The sequence below is a fragment of the Hemiscyllium ocellatum genome, chromosome 15 (genome assembly GCF_020745735.1).
Source record: "Hemiscyllium ocellatum isolate sHemOce1 chromosome 15, sHemOce1.pat.X.cur, whole genome shotgun sequence".
Classification (NCBI taxonomy): Eukaryota; Metazoa; Chordata; class Chondrichthyes; order Orectolobiformes; family Hemiscylliidae; genus Hemiscyllium; species Hemiscyllium ocellatum.
This window is the reverse complement of record NC_083415.1, coordinates 883,585-898,426: the sequence shown is the minus strand read 5'-3', so window position 1 is coordinate 898,426 and position 14,842 is coordinate 883,585. Positions and strand designations below refer to the sequence as shown.

The 14,842-nt window shown below is 40.6% G+C and overlaps 1 protein-coding gene across 2 annotated transcripts in view; it reads left to right on the top strand.

Moving 5' to 3' along the window:
- bmp7b (bone morphogenetic protein 7b) overlaps positions 1–14,842 on the top strand; it is a 164,051-nt gene that overhangs the window by 108,150 nt on the left and 41,059 nt on the right. For both annotated transcript variants that reach the window (XR_009645463.1, XM_060835925.1), the window contains exon 2: positions 3,958–4,150. Coding sequence is in view for 1 of the 2 variants with exons in the window: in XM_060835925.1 (XP_060691908.1) it covers positions 3,958–4,150 (193 nt within the window). In the remaining variant the exon portion in view is untranslated. The remainder of the gene's footprint in view (positions 1–3,957; positions 4,151–14,842) is intronic.

Sequence of the window (14,842 nt, the reverse complement as noted above, 5' to 3'; positions counted from 1 at the left end):
CTCCATATTTGCATAGAAAAGCTTGTGATAAATACATCTGAATAAGATTAACTTCGTCAAAGTTCCAAATACAACCATTGCATGGCTCTCCTTGTCAAAGTTCTTCATGTTCCACAGCATGGAGAACAATGTTAAACTGTCAACTGTGTCTGATGCAAATGTTGACTGTTCACATTACTAAGGACTGGTTTTATTTCTGAATTTCCCCACATATATTCAGTGGAACCATGACCAATTGATCTAGTTGCTACAGGGGTTATCATCGCTGTGACTGTGCTACAATGAAGGCACAGAGAAACTGGGGACCAACAGCAACCTCCAGCAGATGTCCAACAGACTTATACACTTAATAATACGTTCCTGGAGAACAGAGACATAGCGATGTACAGCACGGAAACAGACCCTTCACTCTAACATATTCATGCCGACTAGATATTCCAACCCAATCTCGTCCTGCCTGCTGCCACCTGGTCCATATCCCTCCAAACCCCTCCTATTCAGATACCCATCCAAATGCTTTTTAAATGTAGCAATTGTACTAGTCTCCACTACTTCGTCTGGGAGCTCATTCCATACATGTAATACCCTCTGCGTGAAAAAGTTGCCCCGAGGTCTTTTTTATATCTTTCCCCTCTCACCCTAAACCTATGCCCTCTAGTTCTGGAGTCCCCCAACCCTAAGGAAAAGATTTTGTCTATTTATCCTATCCATGCTCCTCATGATTTTATAAACCTGTATAAGGTCACCCCTCAGCCTCCAACTCTCCAGGGAAAACAGTCCCAGCCTATTCAGCCTCTCCCTATAGCTCCAACGCTGGCAACACCCTTGTAAATCTTTTCTGAACCCTTTCAAGTTTCAAAACATCTTTCCAATAGGAAGGAGGCCAGAATTGCACACAATATTCCAACAGTGGCCTAACCAATGTCCTATACAGCCACAACTGTAGGGACGGCACAGTGGTTCAGTGGCTTGCACTGCTGCTTCAAAGCACCAAGGTCCCAGGTTCAATTCCAGCCTCAGGCGACTGTCTGTGTGGAATTTGCACGTTCTCCCCATGTCTGCGTGGGTTTCCTCTGTGTGCTCTGGTTTTCTCCCACAGTCTAAAGAGCAGGTGAATTGCCCATAGTGGAAGGTGCGTTAGTCAGAGGGAAATGGTTCTGTGTGGGTTACTCTTCGGAGGGTCAGTGTGGACTTGTTGGGACGAAGGGCCTGTTTCCCCACTGTAGGGAATCAAATCTAATCTAACACGACCTCCCAACCCCTGTACTCAATACTGTGACCAATAAAGGAAAGCATACCAAATGCCTTCTTCACGATCCTATCTACCTGCGACTCCACTTTCAAGGAGCTATGAACCTACATTCCAAGATCTCTTTGTTCAGCAACACTCCCCAGGACCTTACCATTAAGTGTATAAGTCCTGCTAAGATTAGCTTTCCCAAAATGCAGCTCCTCACATTTATCTAAATTAGACTCCATCTGCCACGTCTTAGCCCATTGGCTCATCTGATCAAAATCCCGTTGTAATCTGAGGTAACCATCTTCGCTGTCCACTACACCTCCAATTTTGGTGTCACCTGCAAACTTACTAACTGTACCTCTAATGCTCACATCCAAATCATTTATATAAATGACAAAAAGCAGTGGAACAAGCACTGATCCTTGTGGCACTCCACTGGTGACAGTCCTCCAGTCTGAAAAAACAACCCTCCACCACCACCCTCTGTCTTCTACCTTTGAGCCAGTTCTGTATCCAAATGGCTAGTTCTCCCTGAATTCCATGAGATCTAACTTTGCTAACCAGTCTCCCATGGGAAACCCTGTCAATGTTGCTGAACAAAGAGACCTTGGAGTGCAGGTCCATAGTTCCTGGAAAGTGGTGTCGCAGGTAGATAGGGTTAGTTAGGAAGGCAGTTGATATGCCTTCGTTTATTGCTCAGAGCATTGAATACTGGGAATTGTGAGGTCATGTTGCAGCTGTACAGGTCATTGGTTAGGCCAGTTTTGGAATATTGTGTGCAATTCTGGTCTCCCTGTAGGAATATATTGTGAAACTTGAACGGGTTCAGAAAAGATTTACAAGGATGTTGCCAGGGTTGGAAGGTTTGAGCTAGAGGGAGAGGCTGAACATGCTGGGCCTCGTTTCCCTGGAGCACTGGAAGCTGAGAAGTGACCTTATAGAGGTTTATAAAATCATGAGGGGCATGGATTTAGTAAATAGACAAGATTATTTCCCTGGGATGGGGGAGTCCAGAACTAGAGGGCATAGGTTTAGGGTGAGAGGGGAAAGATTTAAAAGAGACCTAAGTGGCAATGTTTTCACACAAAGGGTGGCGCGCATATGGAATGAATTGCCAGTGGAAGTGGTGGAGGCTGATACAATTACAGCATGAAAAAGGCATCCGGATGGGCATATGAATAGAAAGAGTTTAGAAGGATATGGGCCAAGTGCTGTCAAATGGGACTAGATTAGTTTAGAATATCTGGTCAGCATGGATGAGTGGTATCTCATCAGGTGCAATATTCAGACTGGACTTAACTGGCACCTACTTCCAGTGGATGTGCTTTGGCTGCAAGCCCAGGTTGTGTCTTGGTCTTTGGTTTCCAGGTACGGTTCTTGTTTTGAGATGTGTTGAGCAATGACATGTGGGCGATTCTGAATTCAAATCCTGAACGTGCCCTTGTTTACTGCTCTTTAAGATGAGAGAAGAAAGATTTTAAAAAGACATGGGGGAAATTTTTGTTTAACAAACAGAATGGTTTGTGTTTGGAATGAACCACGCTGACACCTTTGCCATCTGAAGAGGAGAAAGAATTTCATCTGAGATGCTCCCAGTGTAAGAAGCGAGCTACTGTGTGTTACTTGCTGCCCATATCAGAGGCAGAGCGCGAGGAACCTGAACTGATGCTGAAACACCTAAGGTGGATCCAGAAAATAAAAACAGCCTCTGTCGACACACTCAGAGGGGAAGAAATGTTATGGTTGTAATGAGGTCAGCCAGGTGGACCTCAGAATATGAGTTCCCTGATTGGCGCTGTTAACCTGGTCCAATCAGGGGATCCTGGTTAATAGATATAAACAGCAGTGTCAGAGGTTCTGTTGACTCTGAGGGAGCTGGATCAATGTTAACGACTTTCCATGTGTAAATAAAGAGTGACTTATTGATGGGATACCGACCTCCACTGAGTTATTTCACTGGCTAGTGCCTTGTATAGTTTTAGTAAAACCACCTGAGATGTATCATTCTCTGATTTGGCTATCAATGCATTTTGGGAAGTTCAATACCTGCAATTTATAACAGTTTACTTTTACGCAGCAAATATCACTGGGCTGTTCATTTCTTCATCAAGATGGAATCAGTCAAAGCAAATCAATAATCTTTCTCTTTCATGTTATTTTCCCATTTGGACCCTAGCATATTAATGGAAAATGAAAATGGACAATCTGAATTAACTTGCAGCTTCAAATTCGAAACATCAGAATGTTGCTGAAAGAAAGACATATTTTATTGAAGCTATCCATCTTGCACCCATCAGGATAATTCACAAGAATAACCATTCAAGGGAAAAAAATACTGTTTATACTACATGAGAGGAAAGTGGTCACAATGTAAATTTTGGTTTTCCCTTTGAATTGTTTTTGTGAATTGCCTAATTGCAAGATGAAACGTTTCAATAAATTGTATCCTTGTTCAGCAATATTCAAGTTCTTTACTATCAAATGGTACACAGGAATGTCGCAAACCTTGATCTGTTGAATTATAAATTTAGACTTGCACCGATTAGAAAACATGAACAGCCAAAACTTTCCAGTGCTTCCTTATGATGCAAAAATGAAACAGATGCGAGTCTGTTTTCAATATAGTCCACTTCTCTAAAGATTTACTGCTGGTTACAGGGTGCAATACTACATTATGTTCTGTCTGTTGAATATCCTCCTGTGTTTCTTGTTTCTAGTGGAATATGACAAGGAAATTTTTCACCAGCGCCGACATCACAGAGAGTTCAGGTTTGATCTCTCAAAGATCCCAGAGGGGGAGGCAGTGACAGCTGCAGAATTCCGAATCTATAAAGACTATACCAGGGAACGCTTTGAAAATGAGACCTTCCAGATAACAATTTACCAGGTTCTGGAGGAAAACACAGAGAGGTGAGTGAAGGAAGAGGGTCATGGTGAAACTGATGTAGAACTTATAGAGAGTTTCAAAGCACATTTGACTCTAGTGCGGATCACTGACAAAGGCATTCAGACATCATAGGCAGTGCTTAGTCTAGGAAGCCAAGAGCCACTGGCATACCTAGAAGTCAGTCGGGTTCTCAAGCAGATGAGAAGGAGATGGTGATAGTTCTAATGCCTGCTTTTGCCCATCCAGGAACTATTCTGCTCCACATTCAACTTTCTGATCTTGACAACACAGCAATGAAAGCTGAATTATAAAGTTGCAGAAAAAACAGAGTGAATTTACGATTGAGAAAGTATTTCCATACAAAGATGTTTCAAATCGGCCTCTAATAAACTACCCCTAAAAAACTCACAACAACAATCTATACCAGGGAACGCTTTGAAAATGAGACGGCACGGTGGCACAGTGGTTAGCACTGCTGCCTCACAGTGCCTGTAGACCCGGGTTCAATTCCCGACTCAGGCGACTGACTGTGTGGAGTTTGCACGTTCTCCCCGTGTCTGCGTGGGTTTCCTCCGGGTGCTCCGGTTTCCTCCCACAGTCACAAAGATGTGCGGTTCAGGTGAATTGGCTATGCTAAATTGCCTGTAGTGTTAGGTAGGGGGTAAATGTAGGGGTATGGGTGGGTTGCGCTTCGGCGGGTCGGTGTGGACTTGTTGGGCCGAAGGGCCTGTTTCCACACTGTAAGTCTAATCTAATATATCAATAGTCTATAATGTAAAGTTGAACTGGTTTATAACCCAAACTCTAATGCCAAAGAGGTTGTGCTCTACTGAGGTTAATGTGACAAAAATGTCTGAATGTTGTTCTTGTACTAGAGTTCTGATCTGTGCATCTAACATTGCCCCATCAGACACCATCCTCTCCTTCCTCTCTCATCTGTGCACATCAGGCCTGCTCTTCACTCAATTAATCCAAAAGATTACAAGTAATACATTCAGAAACATGCAAACAAACGTTAACAGCTTTCTTAATGAAATGGGCATCCTGCCACATCGCTACAGGTTTGCCACCTCATTGTGGACTTCAATCAACATTATTTCTGCCATCAGGTTTCCTACTTGTTTGCTCCCATCCAATTCCTGTCATTGAAACAACCTTGGCTGGTGAGATGAAATTCCATTCCACCTTTAGTTCATCATGGTATGTGAAATAACTCCGTGAAGACCAGTATCCCGGCAGTCTCTAGACTAGGGAGAATCTTTGAGACTCTTGTGTATATCTGTCAATAGGACTCCCTGGTTATCTCAGGTTAACAGCCCCAGTCAGGGAATGCCTACTGAATGAGATCTGCCTGGCCCTCATTCCAAACACCAAAGTATGTTGTAAGAAATATCGCATGGGGCAAAGGAAAGCTACTTAGAGCAATGTCCTTAGTTCTCTGCAAATTCCCTCACCATTTCATTGTTCTCTAGAAATCAAGTGTAACTCCGGATTGAAACATTGACAAAAAAACGTAGAAACTAAGAGCAGGAGAAGGCCATTCGGCCTTTGAGTCTTCTCTGCCATTCATGATTGATCCTTTATCTCAACACAATCTCCCTTTCCCCATACCCTTCAATACCTTTACATTCTAGAACTCTTTTTTGTTTCTTAAATATGTTCAGTGACTTGATCTCCCAACCTTCCCTGGTAAAGAATTCTTGAGTCACCACTCTCTGGGTAAACATGACCTCAATTCAGTCTAAAATGGCCTACTGTGTATCTTGAAACTGTAAACACATTTTCTGAACATCATACCTGCATCGAGTCTCATAAGCCCTCTCAGAATTTTATATGTTTCATTCAGATCCCCTCACATTCTTCTAAACTCCAGTGAATATAGTTCATCATTCCTTATATTACAAACCTGTCATTTGAGGAATCAGTCTGGTGAACCTTCATAAAATCCCTCCACAATACGTTTATTTCTTATGTAAGGAGTTCAACCCTATGGACAACACTCCAGAGGTGGTCTCACCAAGGTCTGTACAGCTGCAACAAGATTTTCTTGCTCCTATTTTCAAACCCTCTGGTATTGAAGGCTTATGTACCAATTCCTGACTGCTTGCTGCACCTGCATGCTTTACTTTCAGTGAGTGACATTCAAGGACACCCTGAGACCTTTGAATATCAAGACTTGCCAATTTATCAGCATTTAAATAATACTTTAGAATTCTGATTATCCTAATGGAGTAGACAAATTCAAACTTATCCACACCATACTCCACCTGCCACTCGTTTGCCCAAACACTCAACTTATCTAAAATACCTTGAGAATGCTTTATATCCTCCTCACCATTCACATCCCACCTCGTAGAATGTCATCAGCAAACTTGGAAATATTATATTTGATTCTCTCATCCAAATCATTAATATGCATTATGAATAGCTGGGGCCAAAGCACTAAACCCTGCACTACTTTCATGCCAGCTTTCCAATTCAAAAATGACCCAGTTATTCTTACTCTCTGACGCCTGTCATCAAAGCAGTGATCGAATACCCCCGACTGGCCTCTCAGTGAATGCAGCAAAAAGAAAACCAGAACAGGAATGTTGTAACAGGGAAAATTGAACATGTTTGGTTCTCATAGGGGCGGCATAGTGGCACAGTGGTTAGCACTGCTGCCTCACAGCATCAGAGACCTGTGTTCAATTCACGCCTCGGGCAACTGTCTGTGTGGAGTTAGCACATTCTCCACGTGTCTGCGTGGGTTTCCTCTGGCTGCTCTGTTTCCTCCCACAGTCAAAAAATGTGCAGGTTAGGTGAATTGACCATACTAAATTGCCCGCAGTGTTAGGTGAAGGAGTAAATGTTGGGAAATGGGTCTGGGTGGGTTGCGCTTCGGCGGGTCGGTGTGGACTTGTTGGGCAGAAGGGCCTGTTTCCACACTGTAAGTAATCCAATCTAATCTAAAAAAGTCTGAATGTAAACTATTAGAAGTCTTCCTGAAAAGCTTTGATTGGGTATAGAGAAGGTATTTCCACTTGTGAGGGATTCTAAATGGGTCCATACATGCATGTTAATCACTCATTAATTTAATAAGGATTTCAGAACCAACTTCTTTACTTGGAAAATGGTTAGAATGCAGAACTATAGAACTATTACCAAGGGAAGTGAATATCATCATCATATTTAAGGGGAAGTTAGATGAACACATGAAGATCAAAGTTCTGTGATTCTGTATGATTTTGTTATGCTGATGGCAGTAGATGAAGTAATTGGGATGAGAGATTCATATGGAGTATAAATACCAAGGCAGACCATCTATGCCCAATAGCCTGCTTCTGCACTGTACATTCATACGAGGTAATTATCATCTAGGCTGAGCTCTCGTGTTATCTGCAAAGTAGTTGATGGATGCATTGCCATGTTTACACTGCCTACCTCTCCCAGCTGGAATGGTAAGGGATTAAATATATTTTATTGCAGTTACAAATGGGTGTGCAATGACTGTTCCAGTGTTGCTGTGCTTGTAACAATAATGTGATTCAGGGATTCCACTGTTGTACTGGGCTTTGACATAAAGCTGCTTACAGTGGAAAGTGGGAGAAGTATGAGTCAGGTTTTGTTCTTTCATATTAAATTTTGTCAGTCTATGTTAGACAATGAGGTAAATGACATGTTAAAAGAATTTGCTTCTTGATGTCTTGTGATATTTTTGATGGTTTTTAATACTGTGTCAAACATTTTACATTTATAACACACATACTTTGATCACTGTGGAGTTTATGCATGTAACAATACTAAATGTGGTTACACAGTCACAGACATGTACAGGTCCAACTCGTATATACCAACCAGATATCCTAAATCAATCTAAAAATCACACAACACCAGGTTATAATCCAACAGGTTTAATTGGAAGCACACTGGCTTTCGGAGCGACGCTCCTTCATCAGGTGATAGTGGAGGGCTGTTAACATTGTTAACAGCTAACCCGAGAATGCAACTTTAAAAAAAAGTTTTGTGATATACAAATGAAGGAAATGAAACTATCACTGTATTCTAACAGATGAAAGGCTTAACAGACAATCAATTTTTCAATGTATAATTTCAGTTACATCACACTGCAAATTTTTGCTATAAATTCTGTGTTTCGAGCGAGCCCTCCACTATCACCTGATGAAGGAGCGTCGCTCCGAAAGCTAGTGTACTTCCAATTAAACCTGTTGGACTATAACCTGGTATTGTGTGATTTTTAACTTTGTGCACCCCAGTCCAACACCGGCATCTCCAAATCATAAATCAATCTAGTCCCATTTGCCATCATTTGGCCCATATCCCTATTAATCCTTCCTATTCGTATGTACATCCAGATGCATTTTAAATGTTAAAATTGTACCATCCTCCACCCTTTCCCCTGGCAGCTCATTCCATACACACACTACTCTCTGTGTGAAAAGGTTGCCCCCTAGGTCCCTTTTAAATCTTTCCCCTCTGATGTTAAACCAAAGCCATCTAGTTCTGGACTCCCCTACCCTGGGGAAAATACCTTGGCTATTCACCCTAACCATGCCCCTCATGATTTTATAAGGTTAACCCTCAGCCTCCAACACTTCAGAAAAAATAGTCCCAGGCTATTCAGTCTCTCCCTACAGCTCAAAGCTTCTAACCCTGCCTACATACTTGTAAATCTTTTCTGAACCCTTTCAAGTTTCACACATCTTTTCTCTATCAGGGAGGCCAGAACCATCAAGACAACACTCTAGCCCAACACCCACCCCCATAACCTTTGACTCTTTTGTCTATCAAATATCTATCTGACTAAACTTTGAATAAATTCAATGATGCAGCCTCCATTGTTTCTAGGGAAGATGCTTCAACTGACAAACTATACTCCAGTAGAGAAAATTTCTCATCATCTCTGACTTAAGAGAAAAATCTTATTTTTATAAGTGTCCCTTGATTCCAGTCTCTCCTGCAAGATATAACATCTTCTCTATATTCACACTAACCTATTTTCAGAATATTTTCCACCTTACATTTTTGATAGATGAATCAAGAGTCTATGATGTTGTTTAAAATAAGAGATAACTTCTGCTAGTTTCCTGACCAACATTTATCCCTCACTTAAAATCACTGAAACAGATTATTTGGGCATTTATCTCATTGCTATTTATGGGAGTTTGCTATGAACAATTTAGCTGCTGCATTTCCCTGCATTACAATAGTAATTGTAACGAACCACTTCAGATTATTACACTAATTATTTCATTGAGCCATTCTGTGATCACGAAAATGTGTCAATGCAAGTTCTTTCTTCTTATCTGATAGCATATCCAGAAGAAAAGTGACCAAACTCAATATGGTTTTAAAAAAATTCAAATGTCACCATATCAGATTTATCAAAGTCAGGAGATTTATAACAATTTCAAGATTATGAACACATGAATATACAAACCAGGAGCAGAAATAAGCCAAACCGCCCCTCAAGCCAGCTCCTGCATCCAATAAGATCACCGTTGATCTGAATGTGGCCTTAACTCCACTTTCTTGGTCTACTCTGATAACTCGTTGACTCCCTTGACAATTAATAATCTATCTAACTCTATGTTAAAAATAATCAATGACGCAACCCCACTGCTCTCTGAGCAAGAGAGCACCATAGCCACACAGCCCTCTATAAAACAATTCTCCTCATCTCCATCTTCAATTGAAGACCCTTTTATTTTAACGTGTAACCTCCTGGTTTTATGCTCTTCCACAAGGAAACCCTCTAACCCAAGCAACATTGTGGGAAATCTTCTCTGCACCCTCTCTCTAGAGCTATCATTTCCTTTCTATAATGTGAATTCCAGAACTGCACACAACATACTAACTGTGACCTAACCAATGTTTTCAAGATAACGTCCTTGCTCTTAAACTTGATTCTTTGACTAATAAAGGCAAGAATGTCATAGGTCTTCTTAACCACTTTATCTATATGTCCCGTTTCTATAAGGAACCAGTGGTCATACACCAAGTCCCTTACATCATTGATGCTTCTCATGGTCCTATCATTCATCATGTGTCCCCTTGCCTGGTTTATCCTGTGAAGGTCTATCACATCATGGTTATCTGGGTTGAATTATATTTGGGTCCCATTCTTCAATCTACTTCGTAGTTCCCTAAATTCTGCTTTCAGGGCCTCATGACCTTTCTTACTAGGTAATTTGTCACTGATCAGGCCAAGTAACCAGCCTCCAGATCCTTTAGTAGACTAAGGTTATCCTTCTCACTATTTATCACACATGAATTTAAAGTTCTCCCTCCTGCATCACTTCTCCAGCCATGCATTCTTCTGGGTTAACCTTTTAGTTTTATACTCACTCACTCACACATGGCACCAGAACTCATCCAGAGATTGCCATCGTTTGGGTCCTGTTCTTTAATCTACTTCCTAATTCCCTAAATTCTGCTTTCCTTAAATTCCAGGACCTCATCCCCTTCCTTATCTAGGTCATTGGTACCAATATGTACCACAGTCTCTGACTGTTGCCCTTCTTCTTCAGAATGCCTGCTGCCATTCAATGACATCCCTGACCCTGGCATCAAAAGAGGCAATATACCATTGTGGAGTCATTTACATGGCTGGAGAAACAGTTGTATGTTTCTCTTACAACTGAATCCCTTACCACTAGTTCTGCTATTGTCTTACCTCACCTCATGCAGCAGACCCACCTATAAAGCCATGAAGTTGGATGTCATTGCTACCCCTTGCACAGTCATCTTCCCCAACAGAATCCAAATGGTAACCTGCCCATGTGTTAACCAGGGATGAAGTGGAGTTTCCATAATTCGCCACTTATCATGGGTGCAAACTTTACTACCATGACATTTTATAAACTCCTGAGCAACTCTCTTTTGAACAAAAAAAGAAGCGTAAGAACGCTTCTAATATACTTCCCTTATGCTACTTTGCTTATTTCTATTTCTATTATTGGCCATGACTTTTACTTATTCCTGTTGTTTCTCAGTCAATCCCTTCTTCAATTTTTTTTAAAAATCATAAAGCAATCAACACACCACTTTTCTGTAACATTACTGTTTTGATTTCTTTTCCCAAACAACAGGCCCCTGAAGCTACAGCTATTAAACTAGGATTCCCTTCTCTCTGCTCAGTTGAAGAGTATAGCTTTACAAACTATAAACCCTGAAAAAGACCTTACAAAGTATGAACAAAACAAAACCCCAAAACCACCTTTTCCCTACACAATGAATTCCCATGCTGCACTACAATTTCCAGTAACACACATTCACTCAGGCTATACCTCACTCTGTGGATGTGCCTTCTCCCAATTGCTGTATGAAGCCAATTATTCATACTTTCCTATATTGTACTCCATCTGCCAAACCTTTGCCTATTCACTTAATCTATTGACATCCCTTTGCAGACTCCACTTCCTATTGATAACTAACCTACTAATAATAACCAATTGTTATTAATAATATTGGCCCTGAATATTGCTGGAAAAAAGAGACAAAGTGGACAATGAATTATGTGGTATATGAATTTCCGTGTCAATGTGATGTTCAATACGCATATTGTACATCTCAAACTACATACCCTTTTGACTGTTTGCAAAGTGCATACTACTGACTGGACCCAACAAGCCTTGTAAAACTCAAAACATAGTGTCCAACTTTAAATGTGATTTTAAGATTGGACAATAAGTGCTAAATAATACAGTCTGTGCCAAGAGTAACATAGACCAATCTAAGGTTGTCAGTCTGGTTCACAGTTTGGCACACTTGTGCTTACTGAAGGGTACATATATTAATGCACAGAACCTTGTCCTTTACAGACAGAAAGAACACATACGTATTGTGCCTGCTTCAATGCTAGCAGCCATTCTGTGGCTCATTCTTCAGGGCAATATTTTGGCCAATCAAAGTCAACCTGCCTAGTTAAATTCAAGCAAACCTTGGCAATTAATTGGCAGGGATAATCTAGCAGGCAATATCTCCACAATTCAAATATACCTGCCAATTAATCAGCACTCTCTTCTCATACAATATAAAATGTTGTTCCCCTTTACATTAGTGTTTACGCATACATCGTGGTGAGCACAAGACCAAAAGCTTTGACATTTTTGTTTAATTCCTACCTACCAGCAAATTTAGCAATCCTACATTAAGGCATTTGTAAAGACGGTAAATAATTGAAGCTTCAGCACTGAACTCTATGGTACTCAACCTCATATGTCTTGCTGACTCAAAAATGTTCCATTAATGCTTCACCTTTATTTCCTGTTATATAAACAACTCTCTGTGCAGTAACATGCTAATATGTTACTTCCTACAAACGAGCTCTTATTTTGTGTAGTAACCTTTGATATGCCAGCTTATTCAATGCCTCCTGGCAACCCCAGCACACCTCAGACTTCTTTTTAACAGACTGCAATAAAATGAAAAAGTATGACTTTGTTTTCACAAAACCATGCTGACTTTGCCCAATTGCATGGAGCTTTTCTAAGTTCTCAGCTATGACCTCCTCATTAACAGATTTGAGCATTTTCCCTATAACAGATGTTAAGCTAACTAGCTTACAGTTTCCTACTTTCTTAATTTAAATCTGTTAATTAAATAGGAAGAAATTTGAATTGAAAAGAAATATGAATTATTCTACAGAATTCAAAATTGTGTATTTAGTAAGTAACCCTCATCCTAATCCTAAGAATATGATAAACCTGCACACAAAGGGATCTGGGTATTTTCCTAGTGTCCAATTTCTCTCTACATTGGGGAAACGAAACGCAGACTGGGTGACCACTTTGCAGAACACCTACATTCTATCGGCAAAAACGACCCTGAGCTTCAGGTTGCCGGTCACTTCAACACTCTGCCATGTTCCCTGACCAATATTGCTCAGGTTTCCTGCAGTGCTCCAGCGAAAGAATAGCGCCTTATTTTCCATTTATGAATTCTTCAGCCTTCTGCACTCAAAATTGAGTTCAACAATTTTAGGGCTGCAGTACTTTCTCCCATGAACTTACCCCAAACCCCACACACCAAGCCTTGTCTTCATTATTACCACATACAACCCATTGTCAGCTGTGAACGTTCTCCCTTAGCAACTATTTGTTCTCCCAGTCTGACCTTTATCCAGTCCTTTGTCTGTTTTTCTTTCTGTTTTGGCTCTATCTCCAATATCTCCTCTCCCCAGCCCATCTTCTGCATAAATACCAATCTTTTCCAAGCTATCATCAGTTCTGAAGAAAGGTCACCGGACCAGAAATGTAACTCTGATTTCTTTCCATAGATGCTGTCAGACCTGCTGAGTTTTTGCAGAAATTTCTGTTTTGTTTCTGATTTCCAGCATCTGAAGTTCTTTGGTTTTTTTTGGGGGGAGCATTTTCAATCTTCAGGCAACTTAAAAAGTAAGTACAATATAGATCTACAGAGGTTATATACTATGCACAAGTTGTTCCTTTTTGTTGTATTGTCTTTAATGGTGTTGATATATACATACAGACATGCAATAGAAATACAAGAAAAAAGAGCAATGAAATAGGGTCCCATCTAAAGTGGGTAACCTGTAAAAGCAATTTATTGAACCTAAATTGCAATCTCAAGTTAAGATGACAAACAGGAACAGCTAATTATGGTGTATTATATATTAAGCAAGTAGAGATGGAAAGTCCATTATAAAGATTCTACCTTGTGCGAAATCTCATACTTAGAAAATATGATTGCGATCTCTGAATCTGCAGCAGTGTGGAAGGATTTTCCTACACCATGATACTCTCCATCCTATACTCAAATTCATCTTTGAAATACAGCAACTGAACAACAATCCCTTTGCTGAATGAGCTGCTTGAGAAATGTGTCAATGGACTCTACACTATTGTCTATCACAAGCCTACTTTCCCTCATCCATGTATTCATTTGTGTTACAAAGGATTTGTCTTATCGGCAATCTTGTAGACACTGCCCTAGCTATTTGCTCATCTTGCAAGCTTGACCTACTGTAGTGATTGTAACGAGGTCATCCAGGTGGATGTCATAGAATATGAGTTCCCTGGTTGGGGCTGTTATTCTGGTCCAATCAGGGAGCCCTGCCTGACAGTAAAAAGAAGGGTGTCAGACATTCTGACACTCTGAGAGCTGGCTCCGAGAGAGCTAGAGCAGTGTCAAGGGCTTTCCACTTGTAAATATAGGGTGACTTGCTGATGGGATACCGGCCTCTGTGGAGTTCTTTCACCCATTATCTTGTGGGGTAATAGCTATTTTAATTAGATCGCTGTCCACTGCAAATCATGAAAACTCAACATGAACCAAAGGCCACCATTTATGTTCCTGACATGTGGTCTACATAAACTTACCCTGGAAATGCAAAGTATTTCAAAAATTTGAAAACAGATTAATTATGCCATTTCACACTGCTACTAAGCAGTGGCAATGCACATGTTATTTTCCATGAACAGAATTCTGCCATCAGTAGAATGACAAATTCTGTTTCCCACATGATTTAGCAATACCATGGATGAATTTCATTGCTGATGCGATGCCAGGTACATAGCCCTCATGACCAAATGAGGCGATCAAATTAAATATTATGATTCTTTATTTATCTGCAATAGGCAGAATATGTAAGACACAACCTGCATGTGCTTGCAAAGCTCAAAACAAAGGGACTACTGCGATAATTGATTTCACAATTGGGCAACATTTGCTGAACAATTTCAAATGTGCTA